The sequence below is a fragment of the Hyperolius riggenbachi genome, chromosome 11, assembly GCF_040937935.1.
Source record: "Hyperolius riggenbachi isolate aHypRig1 chromosome 11, aHypRig1.pri, whole genome shotgun sequence".
In the NCBI taxonomy this organism is placed as follows: domain Eukaryota; kingdom Metazoa; phylum Chordata; class Amphibia; order Anura; family Hyperoliidae; genus Hyperolius; species Hyperolius riggenbachi.
The window spans coordinates 82,538,703-82,557,431 of record NC_090656.1 but is presented as its reverse complement, the minus strand read 5'-3'; the positions used below and the strand labels follow the sequence as shown (position 1 = coordinate 82,557,431).

The 18,729-nt window shown below is 42.4% G+C and overlaps 2 protein-coding genes across 6 annotated transcripts in view; one reads left to right on the top strand and one right to left on the bottom strand.

Moving 5' to 3' along the window:
* LOC137538423 (acylphosphatase-2-like) overlaps positions 1 to 3,073 on the bottom strand; it is a 41,483-nt gene extending 38,410 nt beyond the window's left edge. Inside the window, exon 1 of the mRNA XM_068260600.1 lies at positions 3,047 to 3,073. The gene's annotated coding sequence lies outside the window, so the exon portion shown is untranslated. The remainder of the gene's footprint in view (positions 1 to 3,046) is intronic.
* The window catches only part of LOC137538421 (uncharacterized), a 65,625-nt gene that overhangs the window by 9,646 nt on the left and 37,250 nt on the right, over positions 1 to 18,729 (top strand). For 2 of the 5 annotated variants that reach the window (XM_068260597.1, XM_068260594.1), the window contains exons 1-4: positions 3,127 to 3,231; positions 7,072 to 7,166; positions 8,576 to 8,677; positions 14,786 to 14,881. In XM_068260597.1, the coding sequence (XP_068116698.1) occupies positions 7,098 to 7,166; positions 8,576 to 8,677; positions 14,786 to 14,881 (267 nt within the window). In that variant the 5' untranslated portion in view covers positions 3,127 to 3,231; positions 7,072 to 7,097. Of the gene's footprint in view, positions 1 to 3,126; positions 3,232 to 3,488; positions 3,520 to 7,071; positions 7,167 to 8,575; positions 8,678 to 14,785; positions 14,882 to 18,729 lie in introns of those variants that run through there. The other 3 variants (XM_068260596.1, XM_068260595.1, XM_068260598.1) reach the window with 3 other exon arrangements.

Below are 18,729 nucleotides of genomic sequence, written 5' to 3'. Positions count from 1 at the left end.
AGGATGGATGAACTGCCATGCACTTCAGACTCCAATTTGGCAAGTTTTGTCCAGCTGTAAGTGAATGCAGCCTAATGTGAGAGTTTGTAACCATAGGGACGTCAGGGTTGTGGTTACTCAGCAGCAACAAGCCACCTTTTGTCACATCTGAGTGTGGCTGCTGCTATGCTCAAATATGCATCCATGGGACAAATGCCGGTACTTATCCGTTAGCCGGGCACATCCGGCAGGTGGCGCTGTTGATGTTAATTCCAATCATAATTACTTCACGTCAACCTGTGAATGTAAACGCCGGATGCGCCCGGCTTAAACAGATCAAGCCGCCGGCTTGCTTCGTGAGTGTCTCGCTCTCCTCCCCCTCTTGCCCTCTCTCGTATGAGCCTTGGGGAGGGGACATGCGTGTCCCCCAGAGTCGTTTGTCGCGGCATTGCGACGAACGACTCTGAGGGGACACGCAGTGGCGTAGCTATGGAGCGCGGGGCCCTGGTGCGAGTTTTACATTGGGCCCCCCAAGCACTCTATACGTAACACTTGATACGGCGCAACAAAACCTGCCAAGGTCATCTACAGTGTTAGAGGTGCAAGAAGGGGATGGGGAACAGTGTGTTAATGATTACTAACGTTCAAAGGATCTATAGAAGTGATTATTACCACCACAGGACCAATAAACAGCTTACACTTTGGTTTAGGAAAGGCCCCATGGGGCCCCTCTGCCTCAAGGGCCCCAATGCGGTCGCTACCTCTGCAACCCCTATTGCTACGCCCCTGGGGACACGCATGTCCCCTCCCCAGTGTTCTATAGGAGAGAGGGCAAGAGGGGGAGAAGAGCGAGACACAAAGCAAGCCGGGGCTTGATCTGTTTAAGCCGGGCGCATCCGGCGTTTACATTCACCGGTTGACGTGAAGTAATTATGATTGGAATTAAGATCAACAGCGCCACCTGCCGGATGTGCCCGGCTAACGGATAAGTACCCAAATGCCTTCTCACTGGCCTTGCTGAACACTTGCAGGTGCCTTGTAGGTGCTGGGGAGCGTCTGACAGGTTGTAGACGCACTGCAGGCAGCTGTCTTTGTGAAGGAGGCCCCAGGGCCCATTTTTAATAGCTGTGATCGGATCCGAAAATCGGATCGCTAGCGTTTTGTGGATCACAACGGCACCGTGATTAACAAGTGCAATTAATTTTTTTCCAAATTACAACCGCTAGCCTGCTGCGCTTTTTCTGCAACTGCACTCCTATAAAAGTATAGAAGCACAGGAAAATTGCATAGCAATTGCACCACTTTCGCGTGATGTGGTAATTCAAACTTAAAGAGGAACTCCAGTGAAAATAATTTGATAAAAAAAGTGCTTCATTTTTACAATAATTATGTATAAATGATTTAGTTGGTGTTTTCCTATTGTAAAAGCTTTCCTCTCCCTGATTTACATTCTGACATTTATCACATGGTGACATTTTTACTGCTGGCAGGTGATGTCAGTGGAAGGAGATGCTGCATGCATTTTTGGCAGTTAGAAATTGTAAACAGCTGTTATTTCACACAATGCAACAAGGTTTCCACAGTGTAATGTCAGAACCATGGTCCTGACATCACACCGTGAGAGGGGTTTCACCGCAATATCAGCCATACAGAGCCCCCTGATGATCCATTTGTGAAAAGGAAAAGATTTCTCATGGGAAAGGGGGTATCAGCTACTGATTGGGATGAAGTTCAGTTCTTGGTTACGGTTTCTCTTTAACTTTCATTTTCTCTTGTTGGAAATCGCAAACCCTAATGCACCGCAAATGGAGCTGTACACCTGACAAATTGGGATTGGATCATGGCACAATCACAGTAGTGTAAATGGCAAGAAACTGTGAACGCATCACAGCCTGATTGCGGCTGTGATCACGTTTCAGAGAGGAAAAGGGCTCTCAGTCTATTTTGTCTTGTGCTGAGTATATCATCATCTGCAGTTTATTATTGTCATGTCACTCACTGACTCTCAGACTAGCTCACAATCTACTCTCTACCACAATCAATATAATTTCCCTAACACAGTCTAAAGGTCTGCACACACACTAGATTAAAGTCGGTGAGCACAAACGGGCGACAACGCTCAAACAACATTACCTGGTAAGTAGTTTAAACCAACTGCACAGAAAAATTAGGCAGGTAGTGATAACAATTAAAGGACAACTGTAGCGAAAAAAGTAAGCAATTAAAATCTGACAGAACTGACAGGTTTTGGGACTAGTCAATCTCCTCATGGAGAATTCTCAGGGTTTTATTTCTTTTCAAAAGCATTTCCTGAATGGCACTTTAACACCATCAAAACAGTAAGATACCAGCCAGCCTCACTGCTCACTTGCACACTATTTTGTCAATTAGACTTTGCTACTACCATTCAGGGAATGCTTTTGAAAACAAAGAAGACCCAGAGAATCGCCTATGAAGAGATGGACTAATTCAAAACCTTTGGTTTTGGCAGATTTTAACTGCTTACTTTTTTCACTGGAGTGATACTTTAACAAGCGGTAAAAAAGTAAAAGTAGTCAAAGTAAATTGAATTAGTTCTCAACATCCTAAGGAGTTTACATATCCACTACATGCTCATGTAAACTTGGAAATAATACATTCAAAGCAGCCTGGGTACTTATCCATTAGCCGGGCGCATCCGGCAGGTGGCGACAAAACTCCACCAGAGTTACATCTTTCCCTACTACCCATGTCGGACTGGACGGGGAATAGTAATTAGCGCCACCTGCCGGATGCGCCCGGCTAACGGATAAGTACCGCAGCCTGCTCTAAGTATGCAATAAATACTTTTCTGCTTCTGTAAGAAATCACTTTCCAAATTTCTGAAATAACAGAGGACTTTTTCTGGTTTTCCACCAGATTCAAAGGTGATTGGTGAACGACCCATGTATTATTTTACATTTAGAATAGCACACTTTGAAACAGCACCCATTAGTGGTTCAGGAGCACATTTTTACATTTACAATGATAAATGGTAATCTTCTTCATTTTTTAGGAAATGGTGGGCCTGATTCTCTCATTCAGATACAGGTCAGATCCAGTCTGTGACTCAGCTGCAGCTGCTGATTGCTGGAGGTCATGTGACCTGGGCTGCCTGAGGAGGAGGGAAGCTGTGAGGTGATTGCTGGAAGGAAACACCTGTGAACATCTCCAGTATATATATCACTTTGCAAAAGCCAGTGTACATCATTTATCTGAAGAAGTACACAAAATGTGTGTGTAATTTTTTTCCCCAAACAATTCTAAAGTTTTCTAAGGAGCTACAAATAACAACTTGGTTTGTAATCTGATAAGCACAAGTACCCATGGGGTACACATATCAACCTTGGTACAACAAGGAGCTGAATCTGTGTAAAGGCCACACCACACATTTGAAATGTTTCCTAAGACTTCAGGCAAAAAAAAAAATATGAACGTTCTCTCTCAGCTCCTCTCTCTCCCAGGAGACTAGCTTTTAAAAAAATCCAACACATAACCTGTTTCTGAGTGATGTTCAGTAAAGTGAGTGAGTGTGAGCCAGCTCTCTATACCTTCACTTATGCTTGATTTATTTATTTAAGTATTTATATAGCGCCAACATATTACGCAGCGCTGTACAGAGTATATATTGTCTTGTCACTAACTGTCCCTCAGTGGGGCTCACAATCTAGTTCCTACCATAGTCATATGTCTATGCATGTATCGTGTAGTGCATGTATCATAGTCTAGGGTTAATTTAGGGGGAAGCCAATAAACTTATCTGTATGTTTTTGGAATGTGGGAGGAAACCGGAGTGCCCGGAGGAAACCCACGCAGACACAGGGAGAACATACAAACTCCTTGCAGATGTTGACCTTGCTGGGATTTGAACCAGGAACCCAGTGTTGCAAGGCAAGAGTACTAACCACTATGCCACCTATGCCACCGTGCCTGATGCACACAATGCATCAGATCGATGGGTACATTCGATAATTTCCGACATGTTGGATCTGCTTCCGATAAAAGGATCGATTTTCAGATTATTTCTGCACAAAATCGATCCCATTATCGATAGGGAGCAGATCAGACATGCTGTAAATTATCCGTTCGACCTGGCAATCTGAAGGAAGTTGCATTGTGTGTACCAGTGTGAAGGCCTGAGCAGTGATAGTCACGTTACCAGCGCTACTCTGTGTAGACCTATTTGAATAATTCTGAAGACAACAAGAGGCACAGATTATACAGATAATTTGCATTATATTTACAAGGACTAAGGGTTATCTTGAAACACATGAGGATGCTTGAAAGTAGGAACACATTTTTAATTTTAACAGCAGATTTCAGTTTTTAAAATTTTTCCAAAGCATATTATAAGCGATCGAACATAGCATTCAAAGATGAATTGCTATTATTGATATATTTTCCCATTTTTCCCGGCTATTAAAACATTTAAAATATTTCCATAGTACAATGCATGGCACCAATATTTTATTATGAAATAAAGATGCATTTTTTCAATTTTGCATCTATCACTAATTACAAGCCCATAATTTCAAAATTAACATTAACCCTCTGGGGACCGGCTGCCTAACCCCCTTTAAGGACCATGGCATTTTACCTGCGGGGGGAGGGGGGGGGCGTTTGGGGGGTCAGGCAGCCCCAGTACAGATAGTGTCCCCATTGGTGTCCTCAGCATAGCCAGGTGTCCCCTGCATAGCCAGCACCCTTTACTGACCTTTCTGGATCTTGCGATGAGCAGCTCTAGCCCCCTCCGCTCTGGCCCACTTCCCTGCTTGCACTGACTCTCAGTTCTGGGTCGTCATCCAGCTGAGACTTAAGCCAGAGCGAGCAGAGATGCCAGGCAGAGCAGAGCATGCGACGGCTGCCAGGGGAATGTCAGGAAGATGAGTCCAGTCTTCTCCTTCCGCCGCTGCACAATAGCGATCACTGCGATCGGCCGGCGATCGTAGTGATCACGTGATCAGGAGCCAATCATGATGGCTCCTGATCACGGAGGGAAGATGTCAGCTGTCATATGACAGCTTAATCTCCCCTCTCGGGTGCGCTCAATCGCATCGGGAGCAAAAGCAGCAGGTGGGGTAAATCCTACGCCGCATCAAAGTTAGACAGCTACAAGTGCGGCGTAGGATTTACTATCAGCGGTCCCCAGGAGGTTAATATACCCTCTTGACATACATGTTGAAAAAGTTCAGTCCCTAGGGAAACTTTCTATAATTGTCATTTTTTTTAAAAAAAAAATATGTATATACTTTTTTTTAGGTAACTATGGGAGAGTGTGGGAGGTAAGTGGTTAATTTCAAATGAATGTGTGGATCTTTTTATTTATTAAAATAAATGTATGTAGGTGTAATTTTACTATTTGGCCACAAGATGTCCTCGCGCATTATTTCCTGTTAGCATACTATCAGTACGCGAACTGGAGGTAATGCGTTAACGTGTTACTTCGGTAGTTACAATGACCGCAGGCATCTCACTGATGCCGGCGATCATTGACATGAGGACTTAATGAGAGATTAATGAATGGGAACTGTGTGCAGTAACACAAAGCAATGAAAACATCCCAGTGTGAAATGGCCTCACGGATTTAGGACAATACTAAGTAAGTAGGGACCATAAATTCAACCTTTTTTTGTTTGTTTTTAATATCCATTGTAATATTGATCAAAAACAAAATTGAATGGTAACCGGATAGTGAAGTATCAAGAAAGCGTTCTGTGGGAGATGCTCACAGAGAGGACCCCCACAGATTGAATCAGTCAATCGCATGACAGCCGCACAGACTGGGAAGCGTAAATGGTTTTACATTTCTTAAAGGGAACCTAAAGGACACATGTTAAGGATTATTAAAAAAAGAGATCTGCTTAGCCAGGGCTTCCTCCAGCCTCTGGCAGCCGTCCTGTGCCCTCGCCGCAGCTCTGCTTCCAGCCGTTGACCTGTGGTCCCCCTCTGGTGCCGATGCTGACCTCAACATCTACTGCACCTGCGCGAGAGCCCCTCTCAGTCGCGCTCACTTGGTCTGGAGTGTACTGTGCAAGGCACAGTAGATACCGACCTGGCGAGGTCGGCATCTGCACCAGAGTGGGACCCTGTGCCACCAGCTGGAAGCGGATCTGCGGCAATGGCACAGGACAGCTGCCAGGGGTTGGAGGAAGCCCCGGGTAAGTAGATTTTTTTTTTAAATTTGCTTGGACCTTCCCTTTAAGTGACTGAAAGGCACTTCATTTAACATTTCTGGGGCTTCTCCCAGTCCCCTGTAGTCCTTCAGGTCCCTGTCTAACCTCCCGGTCCCGTGTTCCACTGCTATGTTCTTCAGAATGCTGTCCAACTGAGCCCTGTCGCAGGCTACTGTGCATGCGCAACCCTGGCCTCAATCATGCTCCAATGGCCAGGAGCATTCTGCGCATGTGCAGTTCGTAAAACGAGCAACTCCACATGCGCAGAATGCATTGAGCCACAGGAACGCACAGGAGGTTAGGCCATGCAAGGCTCATACAGACAGCTTTTAGAGGGACATAGCAGCAGAATGCAGCAGACCAGCAGGACAACGAGGGACCTGAAGGACTACAGGGGGCTGGAAGAAGCTCAACAGCTTTGGGTCACTTAAAGTGGACCCAAATTAAAAATACAAGATTTTAGAAATAAAATCTATTTTCTAAATTATAATAATAAATAGCAGCCTTTTTTCAGCTGCACGATGACAAATATAAAATATTTTACATTTATTGGAGGAACCCCTCCCTTCCTTTCAAATTGCCAGGACAAAATCCAGCAAACTGGTGGAGTAGATGGTGTCTGGCAATGGAGGGATTGCTAATGGCTGCCCCCAGTATAACCCTAGTTATGAAAAGAGAAGGGTGAAAAGCATGCACTGAAATGCTCATAGGTTTGAAGGAGTGTTTATTTATCTTTGTATGTGTCAGAGTGGTGCAACTAAATATTTTTAATAAAAAAAAAAATGTTTGGATTGGGTCCGCTTTAAGGTTCCTTTTACCTCCATGTTTGTCTTGTACGTATCTTGTACTTCCTGTGTACTTTTTTTTTTTTTTACTTTCATTTATTCATTTCTTTCTACAGAAATCTACTGCACCAATCTATATAACATGAATACTATGGTAGAGGACCCCACACAGTCTTTAACAAATAAAGCACATGATGACTCTATCAAACAGGCATGTGATTGGATATATTTTACAATAACTTGTTACTTGTATTTAGTATGTATATAGTATTGTGCAACAGTTATTCGCTTCGCTTTCTTCAGCCTTTGTGACCAGTGTCCCTCTTATCCCCATCCTTAGGACCTGCAAGGTGAGAGGCATGTCAAAGGCAATGTTATTTTAATTTATAACCCTTGCTCACACACATGGAGATATATGCCACACATGTTTTCTAAGCAGGGGCACAGCCCAAGCCCCCATACTACAAAGTAGCTTTATCTTTTACCCCTTTCTAAGCTTGATCTGTGTCAGTTTCTGCTGTGGTCTTGAAAGAATGACAAAGAGTTGCAAACACAACATTTCGAAAAATCCATCGGGAAGAATAAAGTATCTGGCACCAATATGCAGCAGGGCGGACCAACCGTTGTAGGTTGAAGGAAGTGTTCTCTTCCACCTGATAATGTCATGTAGGACAGCAAGGCACTGCTTCCTAAAAGCCCTTTATTCCAGTAATGCAAGGAGGGTGTCAGGCGCCTGAGAGCTGCTTCACAGGCTAAACTTGCTTACAGGCAGCAATCAGACTTCACCGAAAGGTTAGAGTCACCCATGTGTCTGTATCTTGACGTCTAATTGCTGCCCGGAAGTCAGAGATGTGGCGTCACGTTCCATGACGATTGGCAGGGATGAGGCAAGTAAGGATGGCCACTCAATTTAAAGGGGTTCTTTGTAATGTTGTCTAGTGCCTGTTTTTGCCTCTGAAGAAGCAGATTTAGCCTGCGAAATGGCTGTCAGGCACCTGACACCCCCACTGTCTTGTAACACTGTGTATACCCGACTGGAATAAAATGCTTTTAGGAAGCAGTGCCATGCTGTCCTCCTCTCTCTACACAATATTTCTATAGAATATAAAAGAGAGGTACTCACAAGGAAGAGTCACCTAAAAGACGACTATGTATAAAGCAGGTAGGGAGCACAAGCCCAACCCCAATCGAGTCTGAGGAGTCCTCTCATACACACGCCAGATGTAGGATAACATACCCAACTCCACCATCAAAGGTGGGTAGAATAAGTGGAATGTAGGAAGCACCTCATAAATATACAAGTTAAATAAACAACATTTTAAAGGACAACTGTGATGTGATGTGATGAACCCACCTCCAATGATTACATCAACTTCAAACAAAACGTTTCATTAAAGCTCCAAGAAAAAATTGTCTTTCATGGGGCCAACTGCCCCTTCATCAAGTTAATAGAGTCAAAAAAGCTGCTGCAGTGAAGACAAGCCCCTGTTTATGTGCATGCATTGTGTGAAATCGATGTGATCAATATACCATGATTCACTTCTGTGTTTAGCTGTCTGTTTAGAACTCAAAATTAGGGATTGAAAACTTTATTTTATTATTCTGTTTTTGTTTTTATAGAACTACCAGACAGCTGGTTCTGTGACAGCGGAAGCAATAAGCTGTATCCTGTTAAACAGTACCAATGATAAGTTTCGAAAGGCATGTTACTCTAAATTACAGGTATTATTAACCATAAATTATTATTATTATTATTTTTTGCTTGCTTCCTTTTCACTATTGCAAATCAGCCAGTGTAATGTAAAGAAGGGATAGGATCTACACTCCCCTTTCCTTTTTGGTCTTTGCTGGACCGGACACATGGGCCCAGGCGAGGACCTACCATGAAGCCACTTGTATTATGTGATTCAGGAGGCAAAATATAGGGTACAATCAGTTTGGGACACCTGGCGCCAACCTTCTCTTCGCCCTTCGACCCGCTTTCTTGGCGCACACACTACCCTCCTCTTCCACACAACCCTGAATCCCCATCCTCAATCGACCTGCTGCCCTTCCATATGACATCATAAGTAGTTGAGGTGTTGATATATGCCTCTTATTGGTGCATGCTACAGTAAAACACCATCACCGGTGAGAGATCACTGTGGCCAGTCAGAGGGGAAGCTTTGGCATGTGCCCAATCAGGCGGGGTGTATCCTCCAAAGTTTACTTCAGGCAGCAGAATGTCTAGAACTTGCCTTGCATGGGCCTTAATTTGCTAAGGTAGGAGAGCAGAGAAGAGCAGAGGAAACCCCGTGTCATGGTGATAATTGCTAAATCTGAGTGAAATAGAGGTTGCATTGTTGCAATAGCAAACATGCATCTGCAGTTTTTAAAATTATTGTGGACTCCCTGTATAGACAGTATTACAAAAAATTTGTTCTGAATGTACTGTACCACTATAATCACATGACTGATGTTGCACTAACCATTTAAAGTGACACTGAAGCAAAAAAAACTCATGGTATAATGAATTTGTTGAGTAATACAGATAATTAATAGAACATTAGTAGCAAACAAAATATTGTCATATTTTTATTTTCAGGAATATAGCTTTTTTTAGATTTCATCATTCTCTAATAATTGTAGTTTCCACAGTACATTCAGTATTTTAAATGATTTCACAGAGCAGGCTAGTGAACCTTTGACCTTATTTCTGCAGAAAAACATAAACAAAAAAGAAATAATGAGAGACAGTTGAGATAAGAGCTTCAAAAGACTGTCCACGACTTTATCAAGTCACAGAGCTCACAGAAGCTCTTTTGCTCTTCCTGTACTGGAAACAATATGCGACTCATATATGTGTACTACACATACAAATCATTATATCATAAGTTTCTTTTCACTTCAGATTCCCTTTAACAATCTTCACTATGATCTGATGTAACACAGGTGTGCGTTGCAAATTTTTGCCACAAATTTTGAAAATAATCTAGTACAGTTTTTCTCAAGATCACTTGGGCTCTCCAGACTCTGTAAATCATAGGCCATAGACTTTCATACACTCTGGCAGTGGGAAGAGGGAAGAAAACATGCCTCTCTCCTTGCAGTTGTGCGCTAGTGGCTAACATCACATGATACAAGCGTAATGTAGATCAGGTATAACTACTGTAAATGCAGTGGAGAAAGCTTAAAGGACAGGTCTGAGGGAAAAAAAACAATATCTACTTCCCTGGAGCTTCCTCCAGCCCCCGGCAGCCTATCTATCCCTCGCCGCAGCTTCAGTGTCCCGTGGACGTCGCACCCCCCCCCCCCCCCGTTGCAGATGCCGACCTTGCGCTGCATTCTGTGCAGGTGCAGAGCTACTGCACCTGAGCAGAAAGCTTGCCACATGCTCGTACAGGCGCAGAAGATGCCGACTTGGCGAGGCCATCATTTGCAGGGGACCTCGGAACACCGGAGCTGCAACGAGGGACAGATTGGCTGCCAGGGGCTGGAGGAAGCCCCAGGTAAGTAGATCTTTTTCCCTCAGACGTGTCCTTTAAGAGATGCCTTTGATGGCATAAAGTGATGGAAACTCTATATTTGTGACACGTTTTATAAATATAAACATGATTTAGCATGATTTAAACATGATTTAAACATGACAGAATAGAGAAGAGCACTTAGGTCAGAAATGTCCAACTCAAGTTCTCCAGGGCCATATCTATGCCATGGTTTAAAATGGACAGAGAAATGCGTTCTACTTTATTTAACCACACCCTTCCTGATTCAGTCCCATAGATTAATTTAAGCTGTGCCAAAAATGTGTGAAGACCTCGGTCCTTGAGGACTGGAGTTGGACATCCCTGACTGGTAGACAATATAAAAAGGTCTGAAGTTGGTGACTGTGGTAATATGTATGGTTTTGTAGGGTTATTCATTGAACATGATTGCTGCTTCAGGACTATGTCAGCATGAAAGTGGTAAAAGAGTCTCAAGTAAAACCTTATTAGCATAATAATACAGCTTTAAGCAGTACTACACCCTTCTTAGTAAAGTTGAACAATTCACCCTCTAGTAATTGTCCTGGAAGAGAACTCATGGAGAACTTAGCATGTGATCACAACCTACAAATCAGTCACTTGATCAAATCCATCACATAATTGTAACTGGTCAATTTGAACAGAGGCACAAAGAGGATAAAATAGGTTTTAAAAACAGTTTAAAAAGGGATGTAGTAGTGGTCTTATTCTCCCAGAAAGACTTGAATAGTCAATATCCAGTAGTAAAATTCTTTAATTATAAAACTCCAAAAGTGCAATGCATTTCAAAGGCTACAACCCGCTTCATCAGGCAATAAACAGGAGTACCTGTATATTGTTTCCCAGCTGGCAAAAGCACCTCCGTGTTTTTAATCTATTTTATCCTTACTTGAAGCCTCTGTTCAAAATAACCCATTAGTTCTAGTCCACCCTTGGTGGAGGGGTGTCACCCCACTTTAGTCTGCTTCTACGGAGAGCGATTTTTTAACCCGAGTGGGGTCAGGTCTAATCTCTCGACCTGCTGTTACAGTGGTTGCCTTAGTGGTAACCCACCTTTGTAAATATCCTTTCATTAATATAAGAATATACCCACTATACTAATATACTACACTATTTGGGGCTCTCGATTGTTTTTTATCTTTGAAATCCATTACATTATTTTCCATGATTTCTCTTTCAGAAGAGTTTATTTACAATAAATTGATTATCTATACTCTTTAGCACAAAAATGTTTGACATCTCTTATCCCAGATAAGACCACAAATATATTATATGTTGTCTTGGAATAGTACTGCACATATGAAAAACAGCAACATCATATCATTTATACAGATGTTATTATGGCTGTCTGAGGATGAAGACACCAGATATATTGATGGGTGTTCACCAATTTATTAGAGGAATATAATAGTTGTAAAATGACCAACATAAATTCCACATAAAGGCTAAGGCCCCCTACAGTGATTGTAGCAGTGTTTTTGGATTGCCTGGCAATCTCTGGCAATCTCCAAAAAAGAACTATGCTAATGACAGTCAATGCAGGCGAGCCCACAGGAGTGATTGCAAGGGGGGACATCACAATTGCCAGACCTGCAGCATTCTTGGAATGACTGTGCACAAATAAAAAAAACAGGGACTTTGCAAAATTGCTTTGAAATGACTGTATATAAAGTGATTTTGCCACAATATTACCACCATCCAAAAAATCACAAATTGCACATTCAAAGTCCCTAGAAATAAACATAAAATCACAAACAAAAACCCAGAAATCACTTCAGAAATCGATGTCCAAAATGCTAGCAAGAGCACAGAGTGATTGGCACCTGGCCTTAAATTGCGTGCAAGACTCACTGTAGATACTCTACACAAAGGTAAAAGCATTACATAAACTTAGTTAAAATCCAATGTCTATAGATGTCCTGGGGAAATGTGTTTTTTTCTTTATGAAGGGGGAATTACATTTTTAGTTTTTCTGATGAGTTTTCTCTGCTCTGAGGCAATAGCAGGATCATGTTTCAGCCAACATTACTTTGCAAGTTTTTTTTTCACTTCCAAGCTGTGTAGGCTGGTGACGCATATGAATCTTAAGGGGAAGTAAACTTTTCCAAATAAATTTGCCTCCAGACAGTCAATTTGCCATGAGGGAAAACTTGAAAACAAGAAAAAATATATTTATGATTTTTAGGTAGAAATATTTAAAGACGCAAATCTACAGGACACTTTTTATCTCTTCATATTTATAGGTAAGACTTAGTTCACATCCAGTGGCAGTAGGATCTCTGACCTACGCTATTGTAACTGATTACTGATCTACCATTGCTTCCGACTAAGGTAAAAGTAAAGTACATAGTTCCATCTTATATACAGCTTACTTCTCCATTAAACTGCAAAGGAAGGGAGACAAACCAAGAGCCTCTCAGGGCATAGTATTGCTCAGTGTGGCAAGAGCGTATTAAAAACTACTAGTCACAAGGTTGGGTTGCCTGAGAGACAACCAAATGCAGGTTGTCAGTAGATCATAACGCTCCAGGAATGCAAGAAACTAGAGAACTAGAAAGTACCTAAAACCACCAAGAGGGGAGGCTAAAATCTACTATAAAAAGGTGCCAAAAAAGAAGAAAAAAAAAGGGTACTTATCCGTTAGCCGGGCGCATCCTCTAGGTGGCGACAAAACTCCACCAGAGTTACATCTTTCCCTACTATCCATGTCGGCCTGGAGGGGGAATAGTAATTAGCGCCACCTGCCGGATGCGCCCGGCTAACGGATAAGTACCAAAAAAAGTCTAAAGACAATATAAAAAGGAGGAGGGGTGGTAACTTACCTCCTCCAAAGACAACGCTAGGTATTTCAAACTTTATTTATTAGACACAAAAGACTACACATTTCACAGATCAATGGCAGTGTCAAAATAGCAAACAATAGCAGCACAGCACCTCCAATTACTTCTTGTGCTTTGATCAACATTTCACTTGTTTGCCTATGTAAATTATTTGTAAAATCCTTATCTGTATAGAACTGTGTTTCTCGAACCTGTGACTCCCCAGCAGTGTATGTTTTGCAAGCGACATCACCTATGCCCAGGTGGAGTAAGTGTCTCAGCCAGGTGGATTCCATGTAGCTGAGACACTACATTACCCCACCTGTGCATAGGTGAGGCTGCCTGTAAAACATGCACCGTTGGGGAGTCACGAGGACAGGTTTGTATAGAAGCACCATGGAAGGTGTTGGTGTTGTAAAAGTCAATAATAGCAATACAAAATAATAGCAGTACAATAATAACAGCTGAGGTGCATGATTGTAGCTCTGCGTTGGTAACAAACTTTTCTTCCACTGCTAATTATTTTACACTTTCTCTTCATCAACACACAACAAGAGCTGTTAAAAAACACAAAGTAACCATTACATTACTATATTAATCATTTCTGCAAGCAAGTAGAGTCCCCCTCACAGCTCGCCCCCCCCCCCCCCTGCTCTCGGAGGGTCTGCTCCCTTAGGGCTGGAACCCACAGGAGCGCTTTTGGCAGCGTTTTGGCAGCACTGCGATACGCTAGCAGTTTGCCAAAACGCTGGGCTAATGTTAATGGATGGGGCAACTTCCACAGGAGCGTTTGCGTTTCCCAGAAACGCAAACGCAGGACCTGCAGCATTTTGGGAGCGTTAGCGCTTCAATGTAAAGTATTGAAACGCTAGCAGAAACGCTCAGCAAAACCTAAACTGAGCGGTTTTGCTAGCGTTTTGCGGTTCAGCACACTGTAACAAAATTAAAAATAATTCACAGGACCAATCAGGATAAAAACGCAAAACGCAAAACGCTAGGCACCCGCTGGGGAAAAAAATACAATGTTGCAAAACACAACCCAAAACGCGCATGAATCCGCTTGCAAACCGCTCAGACAAAACGCTAGCGGTTGCGTTTTGCGTTTGCGGTTTTCAGTGGGTTCCAGGCCTCACAGTTACCAGCCTGTAGTCGCATGGTTCAGGCAGCAAGGATTGAATGGGGAAGTGTTTGGGTGTGCTAACACATGCTTTGCTTTTTGGCCCTTATCCATTTAACTTTTGAGTTTTCTGAGTTTTCTCCCAGGAGATATTTTTTTCATTTTATCTAAAAATAACTGTTAAGCACTTAGCATTTAAAAAAGTACTACAAAGTAGGTAAAAAAGTAATAATAAACGTATTTTCTTCGCAGTTTGTAATAACAAACTTTAACTCTCAGAAGAAAAGTTTATTGGATGTGGTCCTTTGTGTTTTAAAAAATATATGCATTGGTATACAGTATCATATTCGTCAGTGCCAATGTGCAACTCATGCTTGGTTTACATTTCTAGGAGTGTAACATCCAAAATATGGTTGGCACAATTAAGGACATGTTTGTAAGTGCAGCATGCAAGCAGGCCTTGACAGGTGCTTGTGAAAGTAGAAAGGTGAGTTGAATAATTTTCCTATCTCCCAACATAAATCAGAGGCCTACTGTACATCAGGGACTGCCAATAAATGTTTGTTGATCATTTTGAGCAATAGAGTGCCAATGATGCCCATCCACGCATGCATGCTCAGCTATGCCGTGCAGCATGTACTGCACAATGGAGAGCAAAGGGAGTGGACAGAATAACATGGCTGATTACTGAAGACTGAGTTCCAGAGAGTGAAGGGTGTCTGTAAGGGACTTACCTCAGGGTTCCAGCGACGTGGCCGTCTCTGCCAAGAGCGGGTCGCGTCCTGGCACTTCTGCACGTCAGCAGCCGTCCTCCGCTGGTGACGTGCGCACTGGGGATCACGCTGCGCATACTGGTGGGCGGATGTCTAGCTCCTTTCGGCCGCAGTATGGTCTGAGGCGGCGACAGAGGTAGTGTCAGCTGACAGGATAGTCAGCTGACACTTAGGCAGGGGTTTATTTTATAAATATTAAATAATGGATGCAGACCCTGGCGGGGATTGAACCCCTGTCTCTCACGTCAGAGGCGATGCTCTTAACCACTATGATATCGCGGACACACAGTCAGGATGTTTTGCTGGTCAGTACTGGTTAGTCAGCTGACATGTATTGCCACCTGTGTTAGCTGATCTCTCTGTCAGCTGACACTTGAACAGGATTAATGCCTGCATGTGATCAGCTGTTGTGTGCATATGGCCGACACTGATTGGATGTTGTCAGTATTTAAACTTTGCTGTGATAGTTGCATATTGCCCATGATAGCTCTAGCTTGCTGGGTGCTCTGTATACCTGCTTTTGTTATATTGGATTATCTGGATTTCGAACTCTGCTTGTTTACTGGATCTCCCTTGTCTGCTGCCTGGTTTGACCTCTCTTCTGCCTAGAGGGTATGTGAGTGATACCATATTTATTTCCTTTTAACCTCTTGCCAACTGCACCATGCCAATTGGCATGAACGCGGAAGCAGCCCCAGGACCGCTCAACACCAATTGGCATGGAGTCCTGGGGGCGTGTTATGCAGGAGATCACGCACCGATGCGCACGCATATCCGCTTGAATGACGTCATTCAAGCGGATATGCATGCGCATCGGTGCACGATCCCAATCAGTAGCTGATACCCCCTTTCCCATGAGAAATATTTTCCTTTTCTCAAACGGATCATCAGGGGACTTTGTATAGATATTATGATATTGTGGTGAAACCCCTCCCACAGTGTGATGTCAGCACCTAGGTACTGACATCACACTGTGGAAGCCTTGTTGCATGTGGGAAATAACAAGTTTCTAACTGGCAAAGAAGCAGCACCTCGTTCCACAGAGATAACCTGCCAGCAGTAAAGATGTCGACTCGCCATGTGATAAATGTCAGAATGTAAATCAGGGTGAGAAAAGATTTTACAATGGGCAAACACTGACTAAATCATTTAAAAAATAATTATTGTAAAAATTAAGCACTTAAATTATGTTATTTTCACTGCAGTTCCTCTTTAACACCTAACCCTGCCACACTTTGCAGGCTATCATTGTTATGCTGTCCAAGACTGAGGATAACACGCTACAACCTTTTCAATTTAGGCCCATCTCCCTTTGAAACTTAGATATCAAACTCCTAAGTAAAATACTTAATCCAAGAATTAACACCTTTTTACCTCAGTGGAAAAAGACCAAGTTTGTCCCAGGCCTCCAGTCAGGCAATGCAGTTTACAGGGCTCTGGTACCTCTCTTAGACATTTATCAATTCCTTGTCATAGGATTTTCTTCATTTAGTGTTGCATACATAGGGGTTTGGGAATTAATTTAAGCCTTGGATTTCAGGCCTATATTTGTCCCCAGCAGCTCAATGGATATTGGGATATCTTTCTGCCACTTTCCCAATTTCCTGGGGAACATGTCAGAGGCGTTCCCTTTCACCCATTTTATTTTTATTAGTTTTGCAACCACTGCCCAGAGCCATATGAATTGACTAGCAACATTAAGGGTTTAGAAATAGTATGCTCATTTCTTTGAAGTCTAATGTTTATTACACAATCTCACCCAGTACTACCATATTCAATTTATTTGAGTTGTTGGGAGAGTTTTTAGAGATTTCGGGCCTGACTACACAAGCATATCCATGCTGATGAATGTCCAAAGCCAACAAGAGTGTGGAACCAGTTAAGGATCACAGGATTTCTCTCATCATTATATTACAAATGTTACAAGGAATCAAATGTAGTGAAAACATTTAAGTCTCATATCTCGTTTTGCTAGAGGTTTTATCTCTGAGTTATGTATTTAACAACCCCAAACACATCTTTTTATATGGTTATGTTGAATGGGTACAAGATCTAGGGAACTTGAAGGACGTCAAATACTGGCAGGAGGCCCAGGAAACTAAGTATCAATAAACATAGGCAAGGTGGAAGCAGCTTATAAGGTATTGATGCAATGGTACTGGGTGCTTTCCAGGTTAGTGAACCTTGCTTCTGGTAACTTGGACGATTGTGACCAAAAATGGACATCTGCTCCAATTTTTGCACCAGTTCTGCTACAATCTTTCTTGCAGTGGCTTTGATAATTCTGCCTCAATATAAGCAATCTTGACAAATGACAAAAAGAGCGTTTAATGTTCATGGTGGGTAGATACAACCTAAAGAAATAGATGATACTGGATCCAGAGTGGATGAAACATTGGTAAACTATTGAGAGAAATAACCTGCCAAGTCCACAGAGAATAAGTAAGTCCACAGAGAATAAGTAAAGCCTCAGTCATCCTGGTAACACAGTCCTAAGTTTGGCTAGGTATAAGCAAAGTAGATGTGCGCGTGCAAAATAGAAGGATCTTAGTGTATGGTGATAACATACCATTTACTTGGTGTGATAATCTTAGGAGGATCTGGATTACTAGATGTCTTGAGGTGCCCATACATCAGAAGATTATGGGCAGATTCGATAAAGAGACAAATTTATTTAGTTTGTTCCGAAATTGGCCGCCATACTGCTGCACACCCGATTATCCAACTTTGGCCCGACATCTTGCATCAGACGTGATCTACTAACGTGACCAATTTTGGCCTGAAATTGGTTGCATCGTCGGTCGAGCCTGCACTTGGTGGCACCGATTTTAAACCAATTCAATAATAATAATTGAACTGGTTGGTTGATCGGTCGCCAAAGTTGCCTGATGTATGGGCACCTTTCGTTGCAGGCAAATGTACAGCGCTATACACTCACTTTATATGGTAACGGCAGAATCTGAATGCTAATCATAATCTTTCTAAAGATGCCCATTAATTATTATACAATTGATTTTCCTATCTTATCGGATTAATTGAAATTAGAGGGTTGACAAGAGAGTTGACGACTGACAACATATGATTGTATTATTGTTTGGTTTCCCAGCCAGTGATTTATCCATTCTGCAGATTGATTTAATCCCATTTATGGCTTCTATTCCAAATCTTTTTCTTCCTGATATTTTCAGATCGGAAAGTAATCGGAACAGAAAAAATTGTACCATTAATGGGAACTTATGGTCTTAAGACACATGAACTGGAAAAAAACCTGTAGCTGATCCAACCAAATGTCATAAAAAAAAGATGACAATATTCGTGTAACGATAGGTGTCAGCAAGGAACAGAGTTCTGATTAGGAGGTGATCTGCAGTATCACCTATAATGCAGATATATACCTGATTATATGGTGATCTGCAGAATCCCCTATAATACAAGTATACCAGGTAACTGATGTGATAGCTATAATGCACAGTAGTGTTTGGTGCAACAGTATGTACTGACAGGTTTGGCTATACCTCACCAGAGGAGCTGGTGGGCACTGTCAGTACAGCAAATTCCTCAC